The sequence below is a fragment of the Perissodus microlepis genome, chromosome 19 (assembly GCF_051167445.1).
Source record: "Perissodus microlepis isolate ML-2025 ecotype Zambia chromosome 19, ASM5116744v1, whole genome shotgun sequence".
In the NCBI taxonomy this organism is placed as follows: domain Eukaryota; kingdom Metazoa; phylum Chordata; class Actinopteri; order Cichliformes; family Cichlidae; genus Perissodus; species Perissodus microlepis.
The window spans coordinates 4447165-4472761 of NC_140479.1; the positions used below are offsets into that span (position 1 = coordinate 4447165).

General features: G+C 38.1%; 1 protein-coding gene and 1 long non-coding RNA gene across 2 annotated transcripts in view; one reads left to right on the forward strand and one right to left on the reverse strand.

Annotated features, from left to right (window-relative positions):
* Window positions 1-25597, reverse strand: part of prkd1 (protein kinase D1) — an 82654-nt gene that overhangs the window by 41621 nt on the left and 15436 nt on the right. Inside the window, exons 2-7 of the mRNA XM_084914032.1 lie at window positions 21480-21618; window positions 7376-7507; window positions 7118-7287; window positions 7011-7034; window positions 6503-6713; window positions 517-594 (exon numbers count right to left, since the gene is read on the reverse strand). Of these exons, the coding sequence (XP_084770158.1) occupies window positions 517-594; window positions 6503-6713; window positions 7011-7034; window positions 7118-7287; window positions 7376-7507; window positions 21480-21618 (754 nt within the window). The remainder of the gene's footprint in view (window positions 1-516; window positions 595-6502; window positions 6714-7010; window positions 7035-7117; window positions 7288-7375; window positions 7508-21479; window positions 21619-25597) is intronic.
* Window positions 3480-5274, forward strand: LOC146365216 (uncharacterized). The gene is made up of 3 exons (XR_014798529.1): window positions 3480-3519; window positions 4137-4232; window positions 4609-5274. It is a non-coding gene; the product is annotated as an uncharacterized LOC146365216 (long non-coding RNA).

Genomic DNA, 25597 nt, shown 5'->3' on the forward strand with positions numbered 1-25597 from the left:
TTTAATATGCTGCTGAGAATATAGCCCAGAAGAAGCGTATAGTATAGCTTTTATTTTGGTAAGAGCCATTTCTCTGTAATAAACTCTCTTTTCCAAAGATGAGTGATTTCTCGATCAGATAGATTTATTTTTTTTATTACTTTGTTGTTTCAGCAACATTAAATTTAAAAACTGTACTTTTGAGTTAAAATATATATTTATAATTTTAATAAATGACAAATTAAAAAGGCATGAACATTTTTTTTTGTATCGAAAAAATATCGAACCGTGACACCAAAGTATCGAACCGAACCGTGAATTTTGTGTATCGTTGCACCCCTAATATATATATATATATATATATATATATATATGAAAAAAAAATTAAAGCATCATTTTTATTCAGTCTCAAGCCTGATTTTAAAATAAAATTTTAAGTTATGATGGGGTTTATGGATGTTGTAGCGGTGGCTAAAGTAACGCTCTGTGTTCATATAGTACAAAAACAAAGAAATGTGTTTGTGTGTTGGTAGGTACCTCCATTTTTTGATACTTCTCCCAGGCAGTTGTTTGGCACTTTTTGCGCACATCGTTTATGACAATTAAATTTACAGTCTGAGAGAGAAACAAGAAAGAGGAACACAAGGCTCAGGAAGAGGCTTTGACATCAGCTCCACAGTAACTGTTCAAAATCTTAATACAGATGAAGACATGATGCAGTTAAAACTCCAAAACGGCCAGGCCACACTATATTGCTAAAAGCATTTCCTCGTATGCCTTTATGAACTTGAGGGACATCCTATTCTTAATCCATAGGGTTTAATGTTGGCCCAACCTTTGCAACCTTACACCTTGGCTCACAGTCCCCACTCATTTATACTGAAGGTGTTCTATCATGTTGAGGTCAAGACTGTCCATGTCTTTATGGTACTTGATTTGTGCACTGGTGTGCAATTATGTTGGAACAGGGAGATATAGAACTGCATCATCAGACGTCTTAAATGAAAGGACGTACAACATGATGTCTATAACCAAGGTTCTAGAAACTGTTAAACAAAGCTCTGGTGACTAGGGTGGATTTTCTCCAAAGATCCATCCAGGCTGTACTCTAAGCCAGCGGTCCCCAACCCCCGGGCCTCGGACCGGTACCGGTCCATGAGTCGTTTGGTACCGGGCCGCGAGAGTTGAGGCTCAGGTGTGAAATGTATGGTTTTCAGGGTTTTTATCGGTTTTCGGCATTATTTTGTTATCGTTTTTATCGTTAACTCGGTTTTCCTGGGTCTTTTCACGTGTGTTATGAATAAATCATCTTTTTTTCGGTACCGGTACTAGTTTTATTTTGTTGTATTTATCCGCGACACCTTAAAGGCCGGTCCGTGAAAATATTGTCGGGCATAAACCGGTCCGTGGCGCAAAAAAGGTTGGGAACCGCTGCTCTAAGCTACAAGAGAAAAATAGCACAGGAGCAGACCTACCCAGAGCTGAAACTGAGCAATATTGGAAGAACATCTGGGAAAAAGATGTGTCACACAACACCAATGCTAAGTAACCTCCCAGCAAAAGCCAGTCAACATCACAAAGTGGACAGTGTTGGGGAGTAACGGAATACATGTACCGACGTTACGTATTTAAAATACAAAATATGAGTAACTGTATTCCGTTACAGTTACCGTTTAAAAAGGTGGTATTCAGAATAGTTTTTTGAATTAAAGGGATTACACAACGGTCTTTTCCTGTTTCATATGTTAGGCTATGCCCTCTCTATTTCTGGTAATTCCACACCGGTGGAAACTCAAACAAAACACACAATAAGAGGCTCTAATGCATGTGTCTCAATCTCACAGCCCATGTTACCTGTACTTGCGCCCGCATAATGATGTGAAGAAATATTTTTAAAAATTATTTTTCAACAAATTATTTATTACGAAGCAGAGCAGAGTGTTACAGGCATAGCCCTGGAGAATGTAGCCTCATGGGCAGTGTAGCCCAGTTGTAAGTAAGCTGTTAAGACTCGACTGTACACTGTGTTCGTGTTTTCCTCCGAAACAATAAGTTCCGTTGGAGCAGCCTTTCAACGCCTCTCTCTGTCTCTCGCTAGCAAAGTTGACCCAGACGACAAAGTAAAGCTAGTTTCCAGTTACGAGCCCGACACGGAACCCGACGTATTAGCCAGAGGTCCCTTTACAACAGTTCGGAGCCGCGGACCTGAAAATATATTGCTGCAAAAAGTGCAGCCTTACCTAATGTCCACCCTACTGTTACTCATTTATATTAAGATTTAAAAATCTAGTTGGTATTGGTATGGCGAGTATTCTTCAGTAATAGTAAAAGATCACACTGCAATAGCACATTCATGTAGTTGCCTACATAATTGCCTGATAATATATTAAGTAATCCAAATTATTCAGAATACGTTACTCTAATTGAGTAACGTAACAGAATAGGTTACAAAATACATTTTGGGGCATGTATTCTGTAATCAGTACACTGTAAACCCCAACAGTCTACCTGACTTATAAAGTTTGTGGATATAACAATTGAAATTCCTCACAAAGTTGAAAGAACTTAAAACTTTTCTGTTCTGTTAACGATTCAAACAGTTATAATTGTACATGGCTTAGAAGTTAAGAGTAAATACTGCTTTCTTAATTATGATTTTTGAGTAAATGTTTTTTTTTCCGAGCTCCGCATGTGTACGTCAACTACGTCATGACGTTTTCTTTCTAACCTGAACGACGTTGACAGAAAATTCTGTTCAATATGGCTGCCCTTCTCGAGCGACTGGAGAGCACATTTGGAGAAACTTGTAAATAAAACGGAACCTTCGTTATGTTTATTTTTTCCGTAAAAAAAGCAAGTATATTAATATGTTGCAGCCAATAACTTGTTTTCAAATGCGCTGTTGTTTTAAAAAGCACAGACCCAGGTGGTGAGTAGTTGTTCGCTGTTGTTCGCGCTCTTTTTCAAACCGATGATGTCGTTAGTTTTACAGTTTTAACCGATTAAAACACAGTTTTAATAAGAATTGCACATAAAGAAAGTGTCTTAGTGATATTTTAACGACCCATTGCCAACGCAAGAAAGTTGTCGTTTTTACAACAGCAGCCTCATTGTTCGGCAGGTTTTTGTTTTTCTTCTCATTAGCATCGTTCAAAAGTGACTTAGCTAGCAGTGGCAACTTCTATCTAAAACAATTGAAATATAGCAAGGTGTTGTATATTTAGTGTGCTGATAAGGTTTTCAATATTTTTATTTTTTCTTCGGTTAAAGAAAAAGGTTAAAAGACCTGTTTTTTTGGGTTTTTTTAATCATGCCCCTGCTTTGTCACACTGAATCATGTTGAAAAGATATATTTTCATGGCTCCCCCCATTACCATTACCTTGTACTTCTTTCTACCAGTCTATTTTATTTTGTGACATTAACATCTTAAATGTACCCCACCAGTTTAATTATTAATAGCTGTGTTAGTATTTATAATGCATTTTTTTTTTATCATGTGCAGATCTACCAAGGGTCAGTGGCACAGTTCACCTTTTGTGGTAAGTTATAACACTTCATATGTGGTCACATAAGTAAGTTGTTTCATCAGTTGTTCAGTTCTTATAAAATAATGTTGTATAATTGTACCAAATCACTGAGGATACATCCAATGTGTAAATCCCAATCAACAATTTTACTGTGATATTCGCTCGTGTTTAGAGAATCTCCATTATCTTTGTTACTGAGTTTCCATTTTTGTAGGGCCAAATTTGTATTAAAAATTAATATTTTCATATGATGTGAAATGACTCAATCATTTCTAATTTTTAGAAGAAACCATTCATTAAGTCCCTTAAGGTGCAGATTTCATATATTGATAATGATAAAATTAACACAAATTAAAAGTTTCACTGATAAACACACAATTTTTCCTTGCTTTGAACCCCATGTTCTATATAGATCTGGAGAACACTATTTTAAAATACTGTGTAGGGTTTTTGTCAAATGATTAAGAAACAGACTCTTTGTCACAAGAGACAGAAAGGTTGTATCTTAAAAGAAATGTCTCCAAAATTTAGTAGAGTCCGATGTCATGCAGTTTCATAAACATGTATTCTCCCCAAAGAATGACACCTGAAAACTTTGCGTTAAATGAACTTTTCTTTTCCCTTTTTAGGAGGCGCCTGATATCAACGTGAAACGCACTGCAGTGCTTCGTGCCTTTCCTGTATACCTGCGGGAGGAGGACCCAGAATTCTTTAAGACATGTAATGTAAGTGTATTTTTGCAACACTTGTCTCATTCTCTCAAACCAACCTTACTTATTTAATTGGGGCGATCGTGGCTCAAGAGTTGGCAGTTTGTCTTGTAATTGGAAGGTTGCCGGTTCGAGCCCTGGCTCCGACAGTTTCGGTCTTTGTGTCGTAGGGCAAGAAACTTCACCCGTTGCATACTGGTGGTGGTCAGAGTGCCCGCTGGCCGCAGTGTCCGGCAGCCTCGCCTCTGTCAGTGCGCCTCAGGGCGGCTGTGGCTACAATGTAGCTTGTCATCACCAGTGTGTGAATGTGTGTGTGAATGGGTGGATGACTGAATGTGTAAAGCGCTATACAAATACAGGCCATTTACCATTGATACTGTGTCTATTCCAGGCGGACGCATTGGATGAGTCGACCCTAATTGACACTCCAGTTGCCCTTCTCGCTGTGGTTACCGACGGCCAGTCCAGTCCATTTTACTTCCTCAAGCATGGCTGTTGTGGTGAAAGGCGACTAGGTGATGCGTGATATTCCCAGATTTGCAGATGCATTTGCTTTATTGTTTGGCTTGATCTATGCTCTGCATTTAGACGACCCCAGGAAGCTGGTTCACACATTTGCCTTTGTCCAAAATATCTTCATGGGGCTTGATGACGGCAAACCCCTGAAACCCCTGCCTACATGCTCTTAAAGAATATAAGGCAATGTTTGTTAGGACATGCACTCTGTTACTGAGCACTTTGTTTGAAGCACTTTATTTAAAGCACTCTAAGTTTACTACAGGCTTTGGGTGGATTTAACTCCATCAGTTTATCTAATTTTCCTATACTTGACTGCCTATCTGGTTATTTGGAAGCTGATCGTCTTTGTACCCATTTTAAAAAATTGTTTTTCATTTCTATTTAAAAAAAAGTGATTAGTATTTGACTTTTTGTTTTGCATTTTTGTGTATTTTGTGAAAGTTGCAATTAGGACTGATGTCGTCCTTTGTGATTTTATAAAAAGATAAATGTTCTACACTGAATTTATAATGCTCACTTTATGGTGCCCATGTCCATGTTAGTGGGTTTATAAAAACATTTGTGATGTTTTTAAATTTTCATGAAAAAATGTTAAATAAACAAAATGTAAAGTAACTGAATTTCTGTACTTTTTTTTTAGTAGTCTACACTCAAACATTGAAACATAAATATCTTTTAATTAATAATCATATAATTTGAGTTTAGGTTGTAATATAATTGCATTGTGTTGCATCAAAATAATAAACTACAAGAAATACAAAAATATTGAAATTAAAGTATACAGTCTTTGAGTAAAGCTCAATTAATAAAATATAATTTTAAATTTTTAGGTTAACAATAAATACAAATTTTGAGTACCCCCATACTTAGAAGAGATGAGTTTGTGTACTTAAATCTTTTGAGGTAATCAGTTTCCACAAAAGTTTTGAGTTCAGTCAACTAATTCGGGTTTACAGTGTAGTGGAATACATTGTAAAAGTAACCTTCCCATCACTGATTGTGGAATATATCTGCTATTCCTCCTTTGCACTGTGTCACTTTGTCTACAAACCACTCAACCTGAGCTGTCCCTAGAATTTACTAATTTCTAATCTTGTCTGTCCTGGTCAGTCCCAGTGAAAATCTTAACATCTTCATTACTCTACCACTACCAGCTTGGCCTCCTATCTGTTTGTCACCGTGTCTTAACCATACATAGCAAGTCTCGCTAACATCTCATAAACTTCCCATTCACTATCCTTCTGTCACAAATCAGCCCTGACATTTGTCTCTAACAGCTCCCCCCATTTGCACACTCTTCTTCACCTCTCCTTAACACTGCTTCTGTTGCCTGGAATTTATCCCAGGTACTTAAAATAATCTACCTACATTATCTAAACTCTATATTTTAATAGTAGAACCAGTAGAGTCTTTATTTATCCAGGTAATGTTTTCACACATTCAGTATTCAGTCTCTCTACTAGTCCTTTTACAGCAACATTACATGCAGCACCATGGCGAATCATCAATCCCATTATTCTGTATTATACTGTATTACAGTATCTAATGGTTACATTAACAAGTAAACAGTAAACCTACTGGTAGTTTTTACATGGTTGAGCTAAAGAAATGTCTCAATGATTCTGAAAGGACAAGGTTTCTTTAAGCATCTTAATGCAAAATGTTTTGGACACTGGACAAGCTGTGCTACAAGCAGAGACAGTTTTAAGTTTGACATCTAGAGCTTTGAAAAACATCTACAGCAGGTTTTCAGAACAACAGCTCACCTTTGCACTGCAGGCCCTGCCTGAAGAGGCCTTTGAGCAGCTTCTTGCAGTGCTGGCAGACAGTAGGCCGGGTGTAAGAGTGAATCAGGAATGTGTGGGGAACTTTGACTTTTGACAGTAAGATCTTGTCAAGCTCAATGGGACGACCAACATATGATTGTGAGCTGGATCGCCGCTCTCTACCAGGAAAGTAATCTAACTGGTTCTTCTGCTGTTGGGAGAAACAAGCAAAGCATTTCAAAGTTTTTCATGAGTTTCTAGTTTTTGCCTGTGGACCTGTTTTCCATGATAAGTCACACTTAAAATGATTTTTTATGGCAGCAGATTTAGAGTTTGGTTTCTTAGCTCTGGGGTTACCGTTGCCTGCAAGAACTATATGATAAATAGACTAACAGATGGGAGAATGAATTGCACAGTATAATTTAACTTGGCTGCCTGTTCACTATTATGCAATAAGTAAAAGTGACCCTAGAGAAGTATTTCTATGTAAAAAGATGGGAGGACTTACCTCCATGCTAGGACTGACTGGAGACTGGACAACAAAAAAAGAACAAAAAAAGTTACTTCAACATTTCTGAAAAACTGTGTTCCACAGGTCTGTGCTTTTGTACTGACCAATAAAGCATCATCACTGTAGTGGGGAGGTGAAGGCTCAGCAGAGAGTGGACGCCCGATGTTGATTATCCCGCCTGTCAATGAGACATTGGAGGGACGACGCCTCCTCACCCCGCTGCAGTTGTTGGGGATCTTAAAGGCACAGCGCTTGTGGTAATTCAGACCACAACCTGGAGAAAAGGATAGTGTCTCTTTTTAAAATTTTACCTCAGCCATAATGTTCTCATGATTTCATCTTATGGGAGTAGGATATTTTACCTTCACATTTAAGTCCTTGGCGTACAAGTCCCCACAGCATTTCCCCACAGTGGTCGCAGAAGGCTGGAGCTCGGTACGAATGGACAAACAGGCAGTGTGGACGAATCTGGAAGTCCTCTACTGTGGCTGAAGCTGTAGAAAATTATAAGATATAAATGAATTCCAACTACAAGTTTTTGTGTCTGTCAAGTAAGCTTATATGTGTCCCTAGTACACATATAAGCTTACTTGACAGACACAAAAACTTGTAGTTGGAATTCAACTACAACTACAATTCAACTACAACTCTTTTAAGGGCATCAACCCCCTAGTGGTTGATGCACTTAAAAGAGTTGTAGTTGCATTTATGGAAAACTGAAAAAAGTTTAAGTGTAAGTAATAACATAGAAGTATAGAAGGGTCAGCTGAAATGTAAATCTAAAATAAAAGCAATGACTTGAGCTTAAATTTCAGGTAAAGTGTAGTGATGGGATTTCCGGATCTTTTTAGAGAACCGGCTCTTTCGGCTCGGCTCACTAAAAAGAGCCGGCTCTTTCGGCTCCCAACTGGCTCTTCAGGTTGTTTTGTTGCTTTAATTAATTTATTATTGACAACAATATAAAATTATGCACAAAAGGAATTACTAATGTAAAAAAAAGTGGTTTTATTTATATATGTTTATATATAAATATATACGGTGGCCCCCAGAGACAAAACACGTACAAACTCCAAAGCACATTTCTAGCGTTAACTGAACTTCCAAAACAGAGCTACCTAGATCACTTAAATTACACAATTGAAAGCATATGTGTATGGTTTGTGTATTTATACACAAGCACTCATATGTATTCAGATAATTTAAAAAAAATGTTAATTTTTGTTACTACCACACACCAAATCCGGTCGTTGGTACTTCCTGGCTTGTGTGGCCACTAGGTAACAAAGCTCAACACTGCCCCTAGCATCCTGGAGCACTTCTGTTGTGTTTTGGAGTTTTTACGTGCTTCGGGGTTTGTACGTGCTTCGGAGTTTTACATGCTTCGGGGTTTGTACGTGCTTCGGAGTTTTTATGTGTTTTGGAGTTTGTACGTGTTTTGAAGTTTGTATGTTCTTTGTCTCGAGGGGCCACCGTAAATATACTTTTATTTATTCACTCCACATAACATTTAATAAATAAATCATATAATACAAAAACCAACTATTTACATTTCAACTTTAACTATTTAAATTTTCAGCTTTTTCCTTTTAAACAAATTTAAAGTGAAACAACACAAAACACTGCAAACCACAACACAATTAAATATAAATATGAAAAAATATGAAAACAAAAAGAAGATGCACATTCTCTGTCATATGGGCCTACATGAATAAACTTTCTGAATCCTTTATCATCCGCAACTGAAAATAGTTGTGGATGATTACTATACCTTTCTAATGTGACGTTGTTGTCCCTGGCTCTCTTTCTCTCTCTCTCCCTCCCGCTCTGTTCCTGTGCTACTGCGAGTGTAACTACCGCCCCTCCCCCCTCTGCCCAGCGCAAAGCACAAGGCTGTTGTGCTGAGTGAAGCAGGAAAAAAGTGTGAGAGAGAAAGGGTGAAAGAAAGGGAAAAAAAAAAAAACCCACGGCTCCCAATAAGGAGTCGGCTCGTGTTGTTCATGTCAAAGTGTTTCGTTCCCCATCACTAGTAAAGTGTAAACATGACAAAACTTTAGGGCAGCTGGTGCTCAGGAGGTGGCAAAAGTTGTTCACTATTCAGAAGATCGGTGGTTTTAGTCCCTGACACTTACAGTGCACACATCAAATTGTCCTCAGGCAAGTAGAACCTCAAATTGCACTTGTTGTGAGGGTAACACATTACACACTAATGAATGACTGTACATATGCATCAGAAATCATATTACAAAAGTTTTTCAAATATTTGCAAAACAAAAACATTACGTGAAATGTAAGTGCTTAAGAGATTGAAATGTCAGTACACACTGTACTTTCATATTTGTGTTGAACTGTTTCAGTTAAAAATAAAGGTTAAAAGAAAGAATAAATATATTCTTTCTTAAACATTGTTTACTTCTTTGTGTATTAACTAAGGAAGTAAAAGTGGCAGTTAAAAAAAGAACTGCAGATAAACCTGGAAATTCATTAAAACATGGGTTAAGAGTCACTTGAAAACATATAACACAACATAAAATGTAAAACTTGGAGATGTGGAAAAGTGAAGACAAAAGGTATGTGAATGCAGTGAAATTAATGGGGTTTAATCATAAGAAGCTGAAATGTGAGCTGGACTGTATGCTGTTACATCACCTGAAATCCATTTTCATATGTCAGCTATGAAGTTTGCAGTTGAAGAGAAAGTGTCACTTCAAATGAAGGATAAGCATAATTTTTTAAAGGGATTTCTACGATAACGACCTGAGATGTACCTGAGTCAGTGTAAGTGGACATTATACATTATACACACACTAAATGTGTTGTCTGCCGAAGTGTCATTAAACATATCAGCAGTGAAAGCAGCTGAAGTGTTGCATGAAATGAAAAAGTGTACTGTTCTTTAACAAACATGTTGCAGTATTTAGTGATGAATTTTAGCGATGAACTTACTACTGTATTGTACCGTAACTATCAGTACTCATGATACGTAGTAAAATTATGTTCAGTGGTTTAGTGTAAGGACTGGGAGCAGTTACAGTACATTTTGAAACTCCATTTCTGACATTATACATATGAGTCATTCCACATTTCAATAAACAGATGAAACCCTTTTTATACACATTGCTCTATGGTGTACTTGAGAGTTCAAATGCACTGCAACTTAGGAAAACACCAGCAAATAGAAAAATGCTGCAAAAGCACACAAATCACAACAAAAGTTGAATCAAAAAGTTGGATCAATAAAAGTAACTTTAAGCAAAATCTCACAAAACACAACTTAAAGAAAGTGACGAAAGATTGCACTGATACATGGTTAAGAAAAGCAGAGGCTTCATCAGTGTTGTAAGAAGCTGTTTAGTATTAGCTTGTCATTTCCACAACTGTTTCGTCATGTTATTGTCTCACCTAAAACACTTCTGTTGTGTTTTTTTAAGGGTTTTTTTTTTTTTTAAACTATGTGGTGTTTTTTTCTTATTTCCAATGATTTTATTCAACTTCCATTTTCTTTAATGTCCTTCTACAGCATTTCTATTTGATGGCGTTGCAGTGCATCTGAACTGTCACCAAAACATTAGTTTTTCCGACTTGAGAACACTCCATAAAGTTATGAGCAATTTTCCCACTTAAAGGATATCAATATTCAAATCAAGGAAAACTGAAAGTGAAAAATAAGAACATTCCAACATAATAGCAATCCTGAATGTTAGACTTTTAATCACTGCTGACAAACCAATCTGTGGCACCATATTTTCCTCCACATTTTCCAGTGTTTCTCCATGCTTTTAATTTTATTTCAGAGATGAGCAGCTGCTTATCTGGGGTGACTGGGCTCTTGGCCACAGCAGCCATCTGAGCCCAAATATCCTCCAGCTGTTTTGACAAAAACCCAGTTGGGTGTACAGGCAGTGCCGGTAACCCCTGCTGTGACACTCATAATGTCAAACAAAGAATCAGTTTTTGCTGTTTTTATGATATTGCAAAAACAAAAAAAAAAAGACAATGAAAACAGGGGCAAAGTGAATGGGATTTCTGGTAGAAACAGCTACTGACTCTGCAGCTTTACATTTAAAGTTTTTAAATAGAAAGCATTAAAGCTCACTTTGTACTACAGTCATTGGCACCAAACTACTGATTCAGACTTAGAACTGGCATGTGTAGCTCCAAAGGAGTTTAGTAGTAATTCAAAAAAGAAATTAAAACAGAGCGCAATTTAAGGAATGAAAACTTTGGTCAGTAGCTGCTGAGTCTACAAACAGCCAACTTTGGCCAATCAGCTCAACATAAGAACTAGAAAAGTGTAATTGTAATATTTACAACTTGTTTTTGCCGATTTATTGGATTAAATATGTGGGTGAGAAATGTGAAAAGAAAATCTCAGAAATAAAGAAAAAAGAAATACTGAAAAAAGATAAACCAGATAAACCAGAAACATTTACCACTCCGATTTTATTTTATTTTACTTTTGTACTTCTGTCAGAGCTTCATGGGTAACTGAGATTACCCATGAACTGGGATTAATAGTTACTTATAGTTTAGACTCCATTAAATTTCTTGTTTCTTTGATTTCTTTTGACAGCTGATATTTTTTGATTTTGGAGCATGTACAAAGTTTTACTTTTAGTGTTCTTATACATTTGAGAAAAAGACAAGCCAAATTTCTAAAGCTTGTTTCATGCTAGACCTTATTCACATATCTTCACATTAAACCTTTTTTTAAGGATTGAGTGGGTGTGTAAAGCCTGTGCTTGATTAACATTTCCCATTACACCTGTTAGGGTGGAAATATGTTTATCGTTATTTAGATTATTAACGCCTATTGGCTCAAAGAGTATAGGAATTTTGACATTTTCGTATTAGATTGTATTTTACAAAAAGTTAACACATATTTTTGAAACTTGTTATACAAGTCAGATTCCCAACTAAGAAAATTAAATTTTCCTGTAAATAACGTAGTTGATAAAATAGATATTTATTTATTCTAGATGTGTCAAATTAATATGATAATAATAGCGTTGCATTTACCACACTGACTGGGGGAAAAAAAGAATACATTTAAACCTAGAAACACTGAGGCAGTCAATGCGACCCTGATTGAAATCCATGTAAAATGCTGGGTTTAACATGCACCCCTGATAGTGTAGCAAAACATGATATAACAGGAGCCATAAGTAAATATATAGGGGGCTGTGGTAAAAGATGAAAAAACGTAACCAACTTAATTGTGTCTTCTTGCTTGACTTTCTCAATGTTTGTACAAACCAAATTCAACAAATTCCTACTTTAAGTTGATGAGATAATAGTATTATGGTGTTATCATAGTAAACTCCAATAATCTATTTTCTGATCTGTTGTCTATTAGTTTTAATACTATCAGTGTAAATTGGCAGCAAATCAGAACCAATTATGAAATTATCTTTTTTTTCTACATTATTAACACACTGCATACAAATTTTCAATACTGCCAGTGCATGGGTTTGGATATATCATGTATTCTGTCTGCTGAGACTGATTCAGTCAGATGTAATTCTGTAAGAAAATTATTGTTGAAATGTGCCACATATATGTTATATGTAATAACCTTACTTATTGTTTATTAATTGATTTGCTTTTTTTCTGCCTGAATTCTTTTTAAAAATGTTGTGAATTTGAGAAAGAAGTAAACACGGAGGATGCTTGTAAAGATGAAGTGCATCAAACACACCTAATTGATTACATGATGACGAATACATAGAGGAAGAAGGCACATTTTGTAGAGCATTGGATGCTTCTCCTGTATAGGGGTGTGGGTGGATGTAGAGTTGGAGACAAGGGTGTTTGGATCCTGACTTGAATGGCCTGACTGAAGCAGATTTTGTTCAAAATTCCAAAATATGACAGGACACTTAACCACATACATCTGTCAGCACCTCTTCAAAGGACTTTCCTGTAAAGACAGTCTACTAAGGTGATCCATCTCCCAGAGAAAGTGTGTAGGAACTGAACTGGCTTGTAATGGCTGGCAACAGGTGCTGATTATACAGATATAGGTGGAGTAGCATTATTACCGATGTGAGTGTTCAACCTGTTTGTACTGCAAGACAGTCAGATCTGTCAGACCTAAGACTACGGATGGAAGTGAACCAAATCTAAATGGAAAAGGTGACTCATGGTTTTCACACGGTTTTCTAACACATTTTGAGTTAAGCCACCTTTGCCTGCAGTCTGATCAAGAAGTGAGTTGTCAATTAACAATTTCACCAAAGATCTGTTCTCTGATCACTTCCTTTTCCCCATGCTGTTAAATGGACATCATTCAACATTTCAGCATCACTACAATTGTCCAATAATCAACCTTCCTGGGTTCCCAGAGCCAGTTGGTTTCCACTCCATGCTGTTTCTAATTCATTGTGATCTGTCGCTCCTTTACACCAGCTCCTCCTCATCCATGTTGTCTAGAACATCTCATCCAAACTCTCCATGAACCATCTGCTTACTCTGCTACACTGCCACCAACGTTTAGTGTCGGGGGAGGGGGCCCACTTACTATGGTGTCTCCATAATGTTGCTTCTCCTTGGCGTAATTGCCAAAAATACTTGGATGTCAGAGCTTACTCTTTTCTCCCAAATTATTTCACCTTGATGAAAATCATAACTGCTGTAATGCAAACTTTTGCTAGTAGGAGTTAGTTAAAGGAACTGTGTGGCTCACTGAGATTTTTCGGGATAACAGTGGAGCTAAAAGGAATAGTCAGTATCAGGTTCTGATAAACACACACATTTGTTAGTAGATACTTGGAGCACCACATGGGATTTGTTGGAAAAAAAAGGAAAACTACAGAATATATTCAACTAGCCGGAGATAGAGGAAGAGAGAAGAAGGGAGGGAGATAAACAGAACAACAGAGACAAAGACTAATGAATGGGTTGTTAGTGGGTATTTTGTAAATGTTTTGGAGGTAGGAGAGGCTCTTAGTGGGCACAGATGGACTGAATGTCTTTTAAGTTGGCCAGCAGGCTTGGCAAGGCAGGATGGGTAGTTTATAGTACACAGTTTTCGGTCATTTTCTTTCTTTTTCTCTCTCTCTCTCTCTGCATGTATTTCCGATTCTCTATCGCCTTTTCGTTTTCGTTTACATACACACACATTAACACACACACCCACACACACAACCCTGCACACACACACATGCGCACTCGGCCTGTGTCGCGGTCCTCCAGTAGAATACAGCTCTGATTAGACATTCTGCTGTAGGAAATTACCTCCATTTATTCAAATTATTGTTTATGGCTTTTGTTTGGAGGGCCAACATACGTTTGGATGTGTGAACAAGCTCCCAAACTGTTATTATATGCTTCAGAAAATGACTTATGTGAATGTGTGTGCATGTATTTGTGTGTTTGAGTGAGGTTTCCTAGGTAGCCCTTGTTTGGATATAAATGCCTGTGTTTATGGCTGTGTGGTAGAATTAGGAGTGCTCGTTGCTAACTTGTTATCCTACAACTAGAAAACAAACACTGCAGGGGAAGAAAGTGTAGACCAGCGGCGGTGGCATAAGCAGGTGTGGTGTGTTAAGTTTACTTTTATGTGTTTGCTTTCATATGTCAAAATAGGCTGTATGTACAGTAAAATAAACATTTCAGCACCCTGCAAATAAAACAAATAAATTAAAAAAAAAGATGTGGAGACATTTCATTCAATAACTTTTGCTGGTGCTGTGTTCTACTTTTGATGCTGTTACTGCTCACAGAAGAAATATGTCATGAAAATGACCCAGGAATGTTTTGCCTGCTAAGAGTCAACATGACAAGATATTGATTAGCAAGCAGCTAAAAAACTGCTCTTATCTGTAGCAATAAGAGCTGCTTTTCACAGTTTCAAAACCTGAAAGGCCGGCAGGCTCCAGGTAAGGCAGAAAACCGGGCTCATGATTGTTGCAACTGTTCAAGGATTAGAGACTGAAAATGCCGGCTCCTACAGGTCAGCAGAAATGTCTGAACTGTTGTACGTGCCAGCATGTGATAGCACAGTGAGCATTTTCATTCATTTTCTTTCCACACTTGGCTCCATGCAACTTTGTAAACATACCAAAAATTAATCAAGTGGAAAGATTACAGTTTTCACACACTGGAAAAAATCCAGCACATATTACAGATGCGCAATTACAAGGGGACATAACAGGATTTCCATGAAGTGATCTATTAATAGCAGCTATACTGAAAATGGTCCAGATGTCCATGAGAAGCTGATGTGGAATGAAAGATGAGCCAGATTGAAATCAGAAAAAAATGTAATGACTTACAGTATTATAGGCCCTTGAATGTACCATGACTTGGCAAGTTAAGAAAATAATTTAAAAAATGTGAAACAGCTTTACCACAAATGCAGCTAAATGCTGGACAATAAGCTTAAGTGTCTGGGTGGACAACTATGGAGATCTTGCTCACCAAGCTTTAGAGCTTTTGTTTACTGTAGATTAATATAATGGACAAACATAATGGTACCATTATATTAAAAGAACAGTTACTCCCTGTTCTGTGACCTGGTATGAAACACAGTTCCTTAGGCTTGAACTATGGCACGACTGGGGGCTAATTTTGGGTTAGATGTGAGGTCATTTAAGGTTTTTTGCTTCGCTTCGTGTACCACCCGAGCCTTTATTATTGTTTTAGTCCACCCCTGCTTACTATATGACAGAACATGCATTCTGTTGGAGTTTGCATCTCTGTTTTGTGTTAATTTCCTGTTTGTTTCCACCACATTTTCAGCTGTTGCTGAGACTGGCACGGAGCTGTTAACAAATGTGTTTTTAACTGAGTGGCAGCATCCTGACGGAGGAGGAGAGAGAGAGAGACAAGTTAAAGAGGACTGAGTCAGAGAAGAGGAAGGTACGAAGGATTAGTCAAACATGTAGGGTGTTGTAAACAAGATGGAAAATACCAGGCGTGAATGCTAAAAGATACAAAAAGAAAATGATGATTTCACATCATTAGTGCTTAATTCAGCTGGCACCTCTAGCCACTGAGCACAACTTTCGGCGCTTCCGTGTCTTTAAATGCTTGAATGTCATCTGTTGCGTGTATGTATTTGTTACACTTTAGGACCTTTTCCAGTTCCAATTTCTTATTTTCAGCTGAACTGCATGTCACCAAGCTTTAGACCTTTTGTTGTAACTGACACTTTCAGCACCTAAAGTTCTTTCATTGCTTCTGTTTCAGCAAGCAGTTCCTTTGTGTCAGTCCTTTAAATCTGGTACAAATATAACATAATTATTTACCATTGAAATGGATATTACACTACACTACAAGTATTAAAGCTAATTTACACAAGCCCTACTCTGAAAAACTGTCACAGAGTTAACACTGTCTGTGAAGCTGGATTTAAAAGGTAAACGTTTAAAGTTTCCGTTTTTCAGTCCATGTCTGTTGTGTGAGTACAAAGTGTGATTTCCCTGGTTGGTTGGCTGGTTGCTGCTAATAGACTTACTTTCTTTTATGCTAGCTAACTAGTGACAGAAGTGATAATTCAATGCAAAACAAGGAAAATAAAACTAAAAAGCAGTCTAAGGGGGTCACTGGTACTCAGTGTTGGGTAAGTTACTTTAAATAAGTAACTTAGTTACATTACTAGTTACTTCTATCAAAAGTAACTCCGTTACTTCAAGTTACTCGTTACTTTCAAAGTAACTAGTTACTAGGGAAAGTAAATTTGGTTTTACTCAGAATTCTCTTGTTAATGTGTTGCTTCCATAACTTTGCCAGTCTTCTAGCTTGCTTACTTGCCACAAGTGCACTGTGCCACCTAACAATAGAAAGAAAAAAATAATGTGCATATTTCCACGAGAGAAATCCCACGCCTGGACTGTCATTGACCGCTGCCATGACTCTAGCCTACGTCACAGCATCATGTGCGCTTTTTACATCCAACACAAAAACTGCAGTCGTGGTGCTTTCGATTGTACTCGGAAATTCTGCCTTCCGAATAGGAAGATGTAGGTAACACCAGACTGAAGATGGGCTGCATACAGGGCTGGTTTGGGACAAAAAATTGGCCCGGGCATTTTGACTAGAGACCGGCCCGCCATTATAGGAAAAATCATAAAGCCTTTGAATGAAAACAAACGCTGTTGTGACAGTTTACTGTTTTGATGGTATATATGCATTAATCTATCAATCATTTGTTGTAAGATTCAGATAATTATTTTTTAAAAGCGAGACATTTTAAATGAGAATAAGAAAGAAAAGTATTTCCTTGTGCCCACCTCTCTCTGTTAATGCCCTACTTGGCCCCCCTGGCAAAACTTTGCTAGACCCGCCCCTGCACAGTTACCAGCTGTCAGCTACATAAAAAAAGGATCCTGGTGTTATTTGTCTCTCAGAAACAGTTCATAACTTCCCTTCAACTCATTCATGTCACCTAAAAGGTAAACCTGTTTCTTCATCACCTGTTCAGCTCTGATGATTCAGTAAGGACATCTCCTGGTTTCATCTTCATGTTTCCCTCTCACCAGATATCCAAACCGATATCATGACCAGCAGCTTTTACAGCTGTGGCTCCAGCAAACATCAGCTGATAGTAGAAATTAATATTAAATAAACTCTAACAACAGCTGATCAAGCTTAAACGTGCTGCTGTTGTTTAACGCGACATCCACTGGTTTCCTCTTCCTGGCGCAAAGTGATCAGCTGATCATTGATCAGTTTTCATGATTGAAGTAGAAACAGGAGAGAGAGGGGAGAGAATGAGCGAAGAAGAGACAGCTGTGCAGCTCCAGCTTTGTGTCTTTTTCATTGTAGCTGAAGTACCGGCAAACTGTGTTCCTTTTCACCTCAATACGAAACGCGTGATATTTTCTCTGAATACGAGACGGTTGGCAACTCTAATAATTAACCTTATGAACAAAATAACGTTCAACAGTTCATCATTAACATCATAGCACCCACCCAGCTGTATAGAAACTCCGTCATGCTAGCTAGTACGCAGTACGGAAAAAGTCAGCACAACGAAAATAAACTACACCTAAACTTGGTTTATATCTGACCCAGATAGACTGCAGGTCCTAACTTCTTACCTGAAGTTCAGTTCACACTCGGACCAGCGGCTGCCTCGGGTCTCTCTTCCTCCTGCGTCCCCTTTCTCTCATCCACCTGCTGGCCTCCACCACTTGCTAATGTTACTGAATCTGTGGAAGCTCCGCGATAGCCACCACCTGAAGTAACGAATAACGACCCTATCTAAATCCCAATAACAATTAACGCGTTCCTGATTTTGGCATAATAACTAGTTACCGTGCTCGTTACCACAATAATAATGTAGTTACTGTAACGCATTACTTAATAACGTGTTAGACCCAACACTGCTGGTACTTGCCCGTGCTGCAATGAGTTTTATATTAAAAAGCAATGCCATACTGTCCACCCTCACTCTGTCCCTTAAACAGTAAGTGATTCTTCATTGTTGGCTAGCAGCATTGAAATGGCACAATCTACCTGTTGGCCACAAGTACTGTGTGAAGAGGAGCCTGTTTAAGTCAGATGCTTTTGTAGTTCACCAGACCGACCACAGATCCCAGTGGCACAATCAGCTGGCCACTAACTATAAAGAGATCGCTTCTCAGACAAATATATTTTCTCACTTTGCATCCATCCTTTAAACTGCTTCCATATTGTTGCCAGGGTAGGATATTATCCTTGGAAGCATGTTTGATTTCCTTCTTGTCCATGCCCCTTTAAAAAGACTGACCCTAAATGACACAACTGTTGCCTGCAGGTGATTTATGCTGTAAGGTAAAGGCCCTACAATAATAGAGACAAAAACAGTCAACAATCATATGACACCCTATAAGCAAGCTTTGGTGACTGTGGGAAGGAAAAACTCCAGGGGAACAGGAAGAAGCTCCGGCAGAACCAGGCCATTTGGGGCAATCTGCTGCCAAAAGTTGGGGATCATGGGAGGAAGACAGAACAAAGACAGTGTGGAAGAGAGCTTGAGATGAATAATAATTAATGATTAAATGTAGAGTGGTGTAAAAACACATATTGAGCGAAAAAGGTAAGAGAGAAACACTCTTGGGAAGCTTCCGCAGCCTACACCTATTGCAACGTAACTTAATAATGTATCTTTATCAAAAAGGAAACTTAAAACCTAATCTTAAAATACTCAGAATACTGATGCTAAGACTGATGGGGAATACTTTTCCACAGAATAAGTTTTTTTTTTAATTCCCATCCATCCCATCCATTTCTTTTTTCCCCCCCACTTACCAGTCATGACAACAGCAGGCTAATCAGAGAAGCTGAGACTTCCTTCCTCCTACACATCTCCAGGTTATCTGGGGAAATGGTGACACATTCCCATCCCAGCTAAGAGATCTAATCTCTCTAGTGAATCCTGGGTCTACCTCAGGGTTTCCTTCCGGTAGGATACCTAAACCCTCAACGAGAATGTACCCAGGAGGAATAACATGCAGACTCCCACCTAAAAACCAGCATTTTCCGACTTTGATTGATAATATAAGAAAAAAAACCCTATGTGACAGTGGAGAGCATATTTAATTACTTATTACATTTTTTTTTATAGATGTTCCTTCAAGATAAATCACAACCATGGATGAAAAATGGGAAAGGGGGAAAACACTTCCAGTAGGGAGCTGGTCGCCAATCTTTCCTTGATAACCAAAAACTATTTGAACCTGCTCCCAACTGTTAACAGATTGTGGTGCCAGTCATGGATTTGCATTCATTTTTTACAGTGTAGATTTGATTTTTTTTTTTCATTCCTTTTCTTTCTCTGTTACTTTCTCTATGTTTGTCTTGTTTAACTTTGGATGCCATTTTTTTAGTGCATACATTTCCTCTATTACTTTTAACAATGTTGCTAACACCTGTTTTGCACTTCTTTGGCTTTTTGGAGGTTTTTTATCTTCAAAAGTTTGTGCACATATAGTATGCTAAGTACAGTGTTATAGTACACAATATATAATTTGTTATCACCATTAAAATTTATTCAAATGTTAAAGAGAAGCTAAAATTGTAGACAAAGAGAAAAATGTAAACATATTAATTAAAACAAACACACACAAATGTAGACAAACGATATGCAAATTTTCACACATACTACAGTTGACGGTGAAAGAAAAGCAGGAAATTAGGGAGAAGCAGCTGTCGGGCCATTAGCATAGCATCGTGTGAACACCTGAGTCCTGAGCTGGATGACAGCCAGAAAAACAAGCCTAATAAAGAATTCTCCAAAATGAGATCATCATTACACACATCTGGACATTTTTTAATTCATTTCAGGCAACCAGATTACACTAACAGTACATGCTGTTGTCCAATGAACATGAAGCTTGCATTTTTTTTTAATCACACATCTGTCCACACTAATATGTTTTCGTTTGAAAACGCATCGTTTTCTCTACATTTTGGCCTTCCGTCCACACAGATGGCGTTTTCGGTCAAGGAAAATGCAGCGCATTGAAAACGCTCTCCAAAGCGGATACATTTGAAAATGCTGTTTTCGTGTCGCAGTGTGGACAGCAACCCCGGAGCCTTTTCGAAAATGATGGCGGAGGGCATTATACAGCAGTTGGTTTATTTGCTCTCAATTTTGACAGCCCTATTAAAGATTAATATCAGTCTGTACATGCTCCAGATAGCTTTTCTTCAAATTATTTAATTCTCACTCGTTTTTGCAACTTTGTACTTTTGTGTTACTCGCAGCGACAACTCCACCTCGTTCTTAGTCCATTTAAAACACTCGGTGCTTTTCCTCAAAGTTTTGCAGCGACGTTTCAAAGAGCCAGAAAGTAAATAAACAGCAGACAGAAATGAGGCAGGTCGAATCATCTTGCGCTTCACGCATGCGCAGTACTGGAATGTAAGCGTTTTCGGCTGTTTCAATGTGGACGCACAACTCTGTGAAATTGGCTAAAACGATAATGTGGACGCGGAGCGTTTTCAGACGAAAACGCTGTTTTCAAATTTATCCGGGCTAGTGTGGACTTGGCTGAATTCGATTTGATTCTCCAACTCTGGTGTGATGGTAGAAGCACTGTGTTACATAAATTCTAGAAACATTTCATTATAGCATAAAGCTGATTAAAATTTGTGTTGATTTGTGGTAACCCTTCAAGGTTTGGGCCATGAGCTTCTAGTTGGATGTGCTCAGAAAACAGCCAGTGATCTTGTTCCTCACCTCATGACCTAAATATTGCCATCATATAATACAGAGTGACAGTTACATGGGACAAAATTCCCAGGGGTACAGTCATTTATCTGTCTGTCCTAAGCTCATTGTTACCGTGCACACATGACTCTTAAGCTCCTTCACACTTCTAATTTTAGAATGATAAAAAACATGTTTTCTGGAACAATAACAGAAGACTTTAAGGCTGGAGAAAAACTAAAGCTACGAAGGAAACAAGTACAGAGCACGGATTCAGTTTATTTTTTATACATCAATGGTCTGACATGGGTACCCCTCCTTGCTTTTACCTGACAGTATGGCTTCCACCAAGTCACCCTCCTGGATCTGAGAAGCAGAGCGCAGTAGCTGCAGCACGTTGTCTGATGTAGGATCATGACGGAATAGGAGGATCTTCTCGTACATCCCATAGAAGCCGCACTCTGGTAACTAACAGAGACAGAAAGGCATATTATCTCAGCAAAATCTGTATTTCAAAAAAAGTTATGTTAGTTGTAACTACGTCTTTTTTATAATTGCTAATATGGGGATTTGTTGATTGTATAACCATTCTTTATCATAGTTTTGAGTAACTTTGTAGTCATTGCATATCTGCATTTGATCTAGTATGTCCACTTTTTCTCTTTATGACAGTTTTCTGTTATTTTCTCCTTATGGTCATTTCATGTGGGTATTTTGTGTCTCTGTACGAGCTTTTTATCTGTGCACAACCGGTTCCTGCACAAAGCTGTGAATCAGGACAATGTCATCAGTTGACTGCTCTGAAAATCAAACATTTTACACACAGACTTTTAAAATAGCACGAGCCTGTCTTTCTACTGCGATCACGTCAAAGTAAATTCAAATTTGAGAGAGCTGATGAAAAGAGACAAAAAAATGAAGAGTAGTGACGCAGAGAAAGAGACGAGCTTTGATCTCTATCAACAGATTAATAATAGACTGAGATTATCATCAGAAGGAGATGGACAGACCGATCTCACCAAATAAATTAACACAAATACAATGATGTTGTAAATTTATCAAAGATATTCATGTTCCTAATTGTGTTATGATGATATAATAACAAACAGCAGCCTGATAGTCCTCCTACTATCTGACAGTAAATTTGATTCAAATCTACTACTTTTAATTCAAACTGCTACATTTTTGACATGCTTCCATTTCAGGAATACAAAAACTGTATTAAAGCTGCATATATTATATTATATCAACATAATCTATTACTGGACAACAATGTTACTTTTATTTTGAAAGTTTAGTTTCTGCTAACTATCGTCTCTTTTACATATCATGTGACGTTGTGGTAGTGATGGATGGCATTTGGCTGTTTCCATTGTCAGATCAAACTCCAACTGTACTGCCTTAAAGTGCTATTCCCACTAACTGTACTGCTACCAGTTCTGCTGGAAACCATGCAGGCCATGAAATTGAAAAAATTAATAATAATAATAATTAATAATAAAATAAATAAAAAAGTTTATGAGATGGAAACCAAATCAAAGAAATACCAAATAAACAAATTATAAGAAAAACCAAAGCAACGAGAGACTAGGGGCACAAAGGTATGAGTAAGAGATGTAAAGTAACCACAGAGAAACACACAACAAAGTGGAATAGATATGAAACCCAACTCTAGAATCTGTAGCTGTTCTTTCTATTTCAGTCTTTGGTTCCTCTCTGGTGGGTGGGGGGCAATTCACAGGTCTGTGCCCAGGGACTATCTGTCTCATAATCACTGGATACAGAAGACGATAACACTGCAGGAGAAGTTTCAGATGTTTCACTTAAATCGCTAAAAGTGTTGGAGTTGCCAAGGTGCTAAAAGGTGTTAAAATCAGTAAGACTTCAAGCCTCGACTCTACATGGAGTTGTCACTTTAAAAACACAAACAGAAGATTAATTGCTCAAACTAGTCCCCACAAAGACAGGTGTATGTGAGCAAACGCACAAACGCAGCCGAGTGTAACCACAGGAAGTTAAAGGTGCAGTTCGCTGTTATGTTGAAGATCGATGAGGCACTGCTGAAAGGAGCAACACATTGACCAAGTGTAGAACACCACTGAGATTGTTATCGACCACAAAAACACACAAACACTCTTCCAAGGTAGAAGAAGACACACACACCATAGCATACATGAAAACAAAGATTTATATCAAACTTCTATTTTTTTTTTTACATACGTCACTTCCATTGCTACATATATGTGGCCAGACCAAATCACATTTTTTTAAGATACCACAGCACGGAAATGTGATTGAAAGCATCAATTTTTTCCAGTTATGTGGTTAGGAAGTCATTGTTTTCTTTCTTTTTTTTCTTTCTTTCTCCTTATAAATTATACAATTATGAATTCAGCATATGTATAAGAATTCCCCACGAGTGCCATACACCTTGTAGTATTCATTCTCTTCTACTCTTGGATCTGTCTGGTAGTCAGAAAACTGAATATTTGATGTACGACATGGAAGTTTTATTGGAGTAACCTACAGTTAGTGTGTCACTGCAGCTACAGCTATTTTTCTGCCTTTTCTTTCTGGCTCCTTCATGATCAGAAACTTGTCTGTGTGAGCAAATATCAGAGAAGGACAGCCACTGTATATTTGTGTGTTTTTTGTGCACTAGATTTTGAGTAGCAGTGACAGTAAGGATTTGGCAATGGTATGAACTCATTATCCATATTTACATTTGGGGAGTGAAAATAAAGTCACACAGCGGCACTATTACCTTGGTAAGCAATGTTAGTTTTTATTTTTTCTAAATAAGCTCTATGCTTGGGACCAATACAGTTACTAAAAATACTGGAAAGTTGTGTCCCCCTGATTTTACTCTGAAATTTCCACCTATGGTGGAGGCTATGGGAGTACAGAGAAGTTACTGTCATTCCCAGAAAAACACTCTGATATGGACATGGTCATGCGCTCAGGCGCTGCTGTTAACATGAGCCTCAGTCTATAGAGTGACTCAGAGTGTGTCAAAACAATATCGGCGCACCATTACAGCAGCAGCAGCGGTCAGAATGAATAAAGGTGGGGAGGATTCCCTGCATTCATATCATTTACACCAAATTATCCAGTTTTGATGAGCCACTGCCCTCAGTATCTTCTTCTTGGCCGAGTGTGTTCTTCTTCTACAGTAGTCCATCTTTAGTGTCCCTTGTACCTGAATTACTGTTAACATTCTAGTCATTATTGTTTGACTTCTACCATCAACAAGATATTTTGCCCACATTAGCATCACTCCTTGAAGCTGAAATGCAAGAAATTAGCAGTTTCTGTCACCCTAAATGATGAATTTCAAGGATAGCTGTAGGAGAGAGAAGGGTGAGGAGAGGAAACAGAGAGAAAAGAAGTTGAAAATGAGGTACATAAGAGCAAGAACATAATAGAACAAAAAAGCGGAGACGCTTTATCATACTGCCCTGAACCTTCCTTTCGATCAGCACGCTTGCATCATTATGTGTGTGTGGTGTCACCATAGCAGCGGTGTCGCCGTTGTTGTCATGGCAACAGGAATTCAGGGCCGATTCCTTTCCATCTCCTCCAGCTCTCTTTATCCAATTCAGCTCAGTTCAAGACTTCCTGTGCTGAATATGTTGAACTACAGCATCGTGGATGCTGGAGCCTGACTGACCGTTCTCTTAACATCTTGTTGCCCAACAAATATCTCTAAAGCAAAATAAAATTTCTTAAATTAAGAACATGTGATAAAGGTCCTGATGTCACTTCCTCTATAATTTTCCCCATGAGCTTATTTTATTTCCCCAAATTTTTAAGGCATGTATTCTCATTTTTCTAATCTCTTTACTCCAGACCATTCCCTGAATCATTGTTCCAATTTTTAGGACTACTGATGTATTGGGGTTAAAGTACTCCTCACTATCAGATTCTGAAGTAGAAGTTAGTGTTTGTATATACTGAAAAATGCTAATTTGACAGTGAATTAAACTTAGCAGAAAAAATATATTTTTATGAATGAAAAAATGATTCAATATTTTGGTTTTACAGGATATGGGCTCACCACCTGCAGGAGGAATCATAAGGGTTGGGTGCAGTGTTTGGTTGCAGCCATTGAGGGTCAAACTTTGGCAATACAATCCCCAGCTGAGAAGGAAGGAGTCTTAGGTAGTGTGTGAGGTTAAGAGTTGGATTTACCTCAACACACAGCATGGGTTTTAGAACCAGTCTCCTAGAGGAGGGGCTGGACTTTGTTCTAGTCTGAATTTTCCGTCAGTGAAAGGCTGCAGACATTCTTGCTGGCGCCCGCGTAGTAATTGTCAAACCAGTAGGCAGACAACAGAAGTGAAGGTAAAACTGGGTGTGGGTGTGGGTCCCAATCAGCCAGAGTTTCGGGTGTGTTCACTGTGAAACCTGGCCCCCAATGAACACACCCGAAACTCTGGCTGATTGG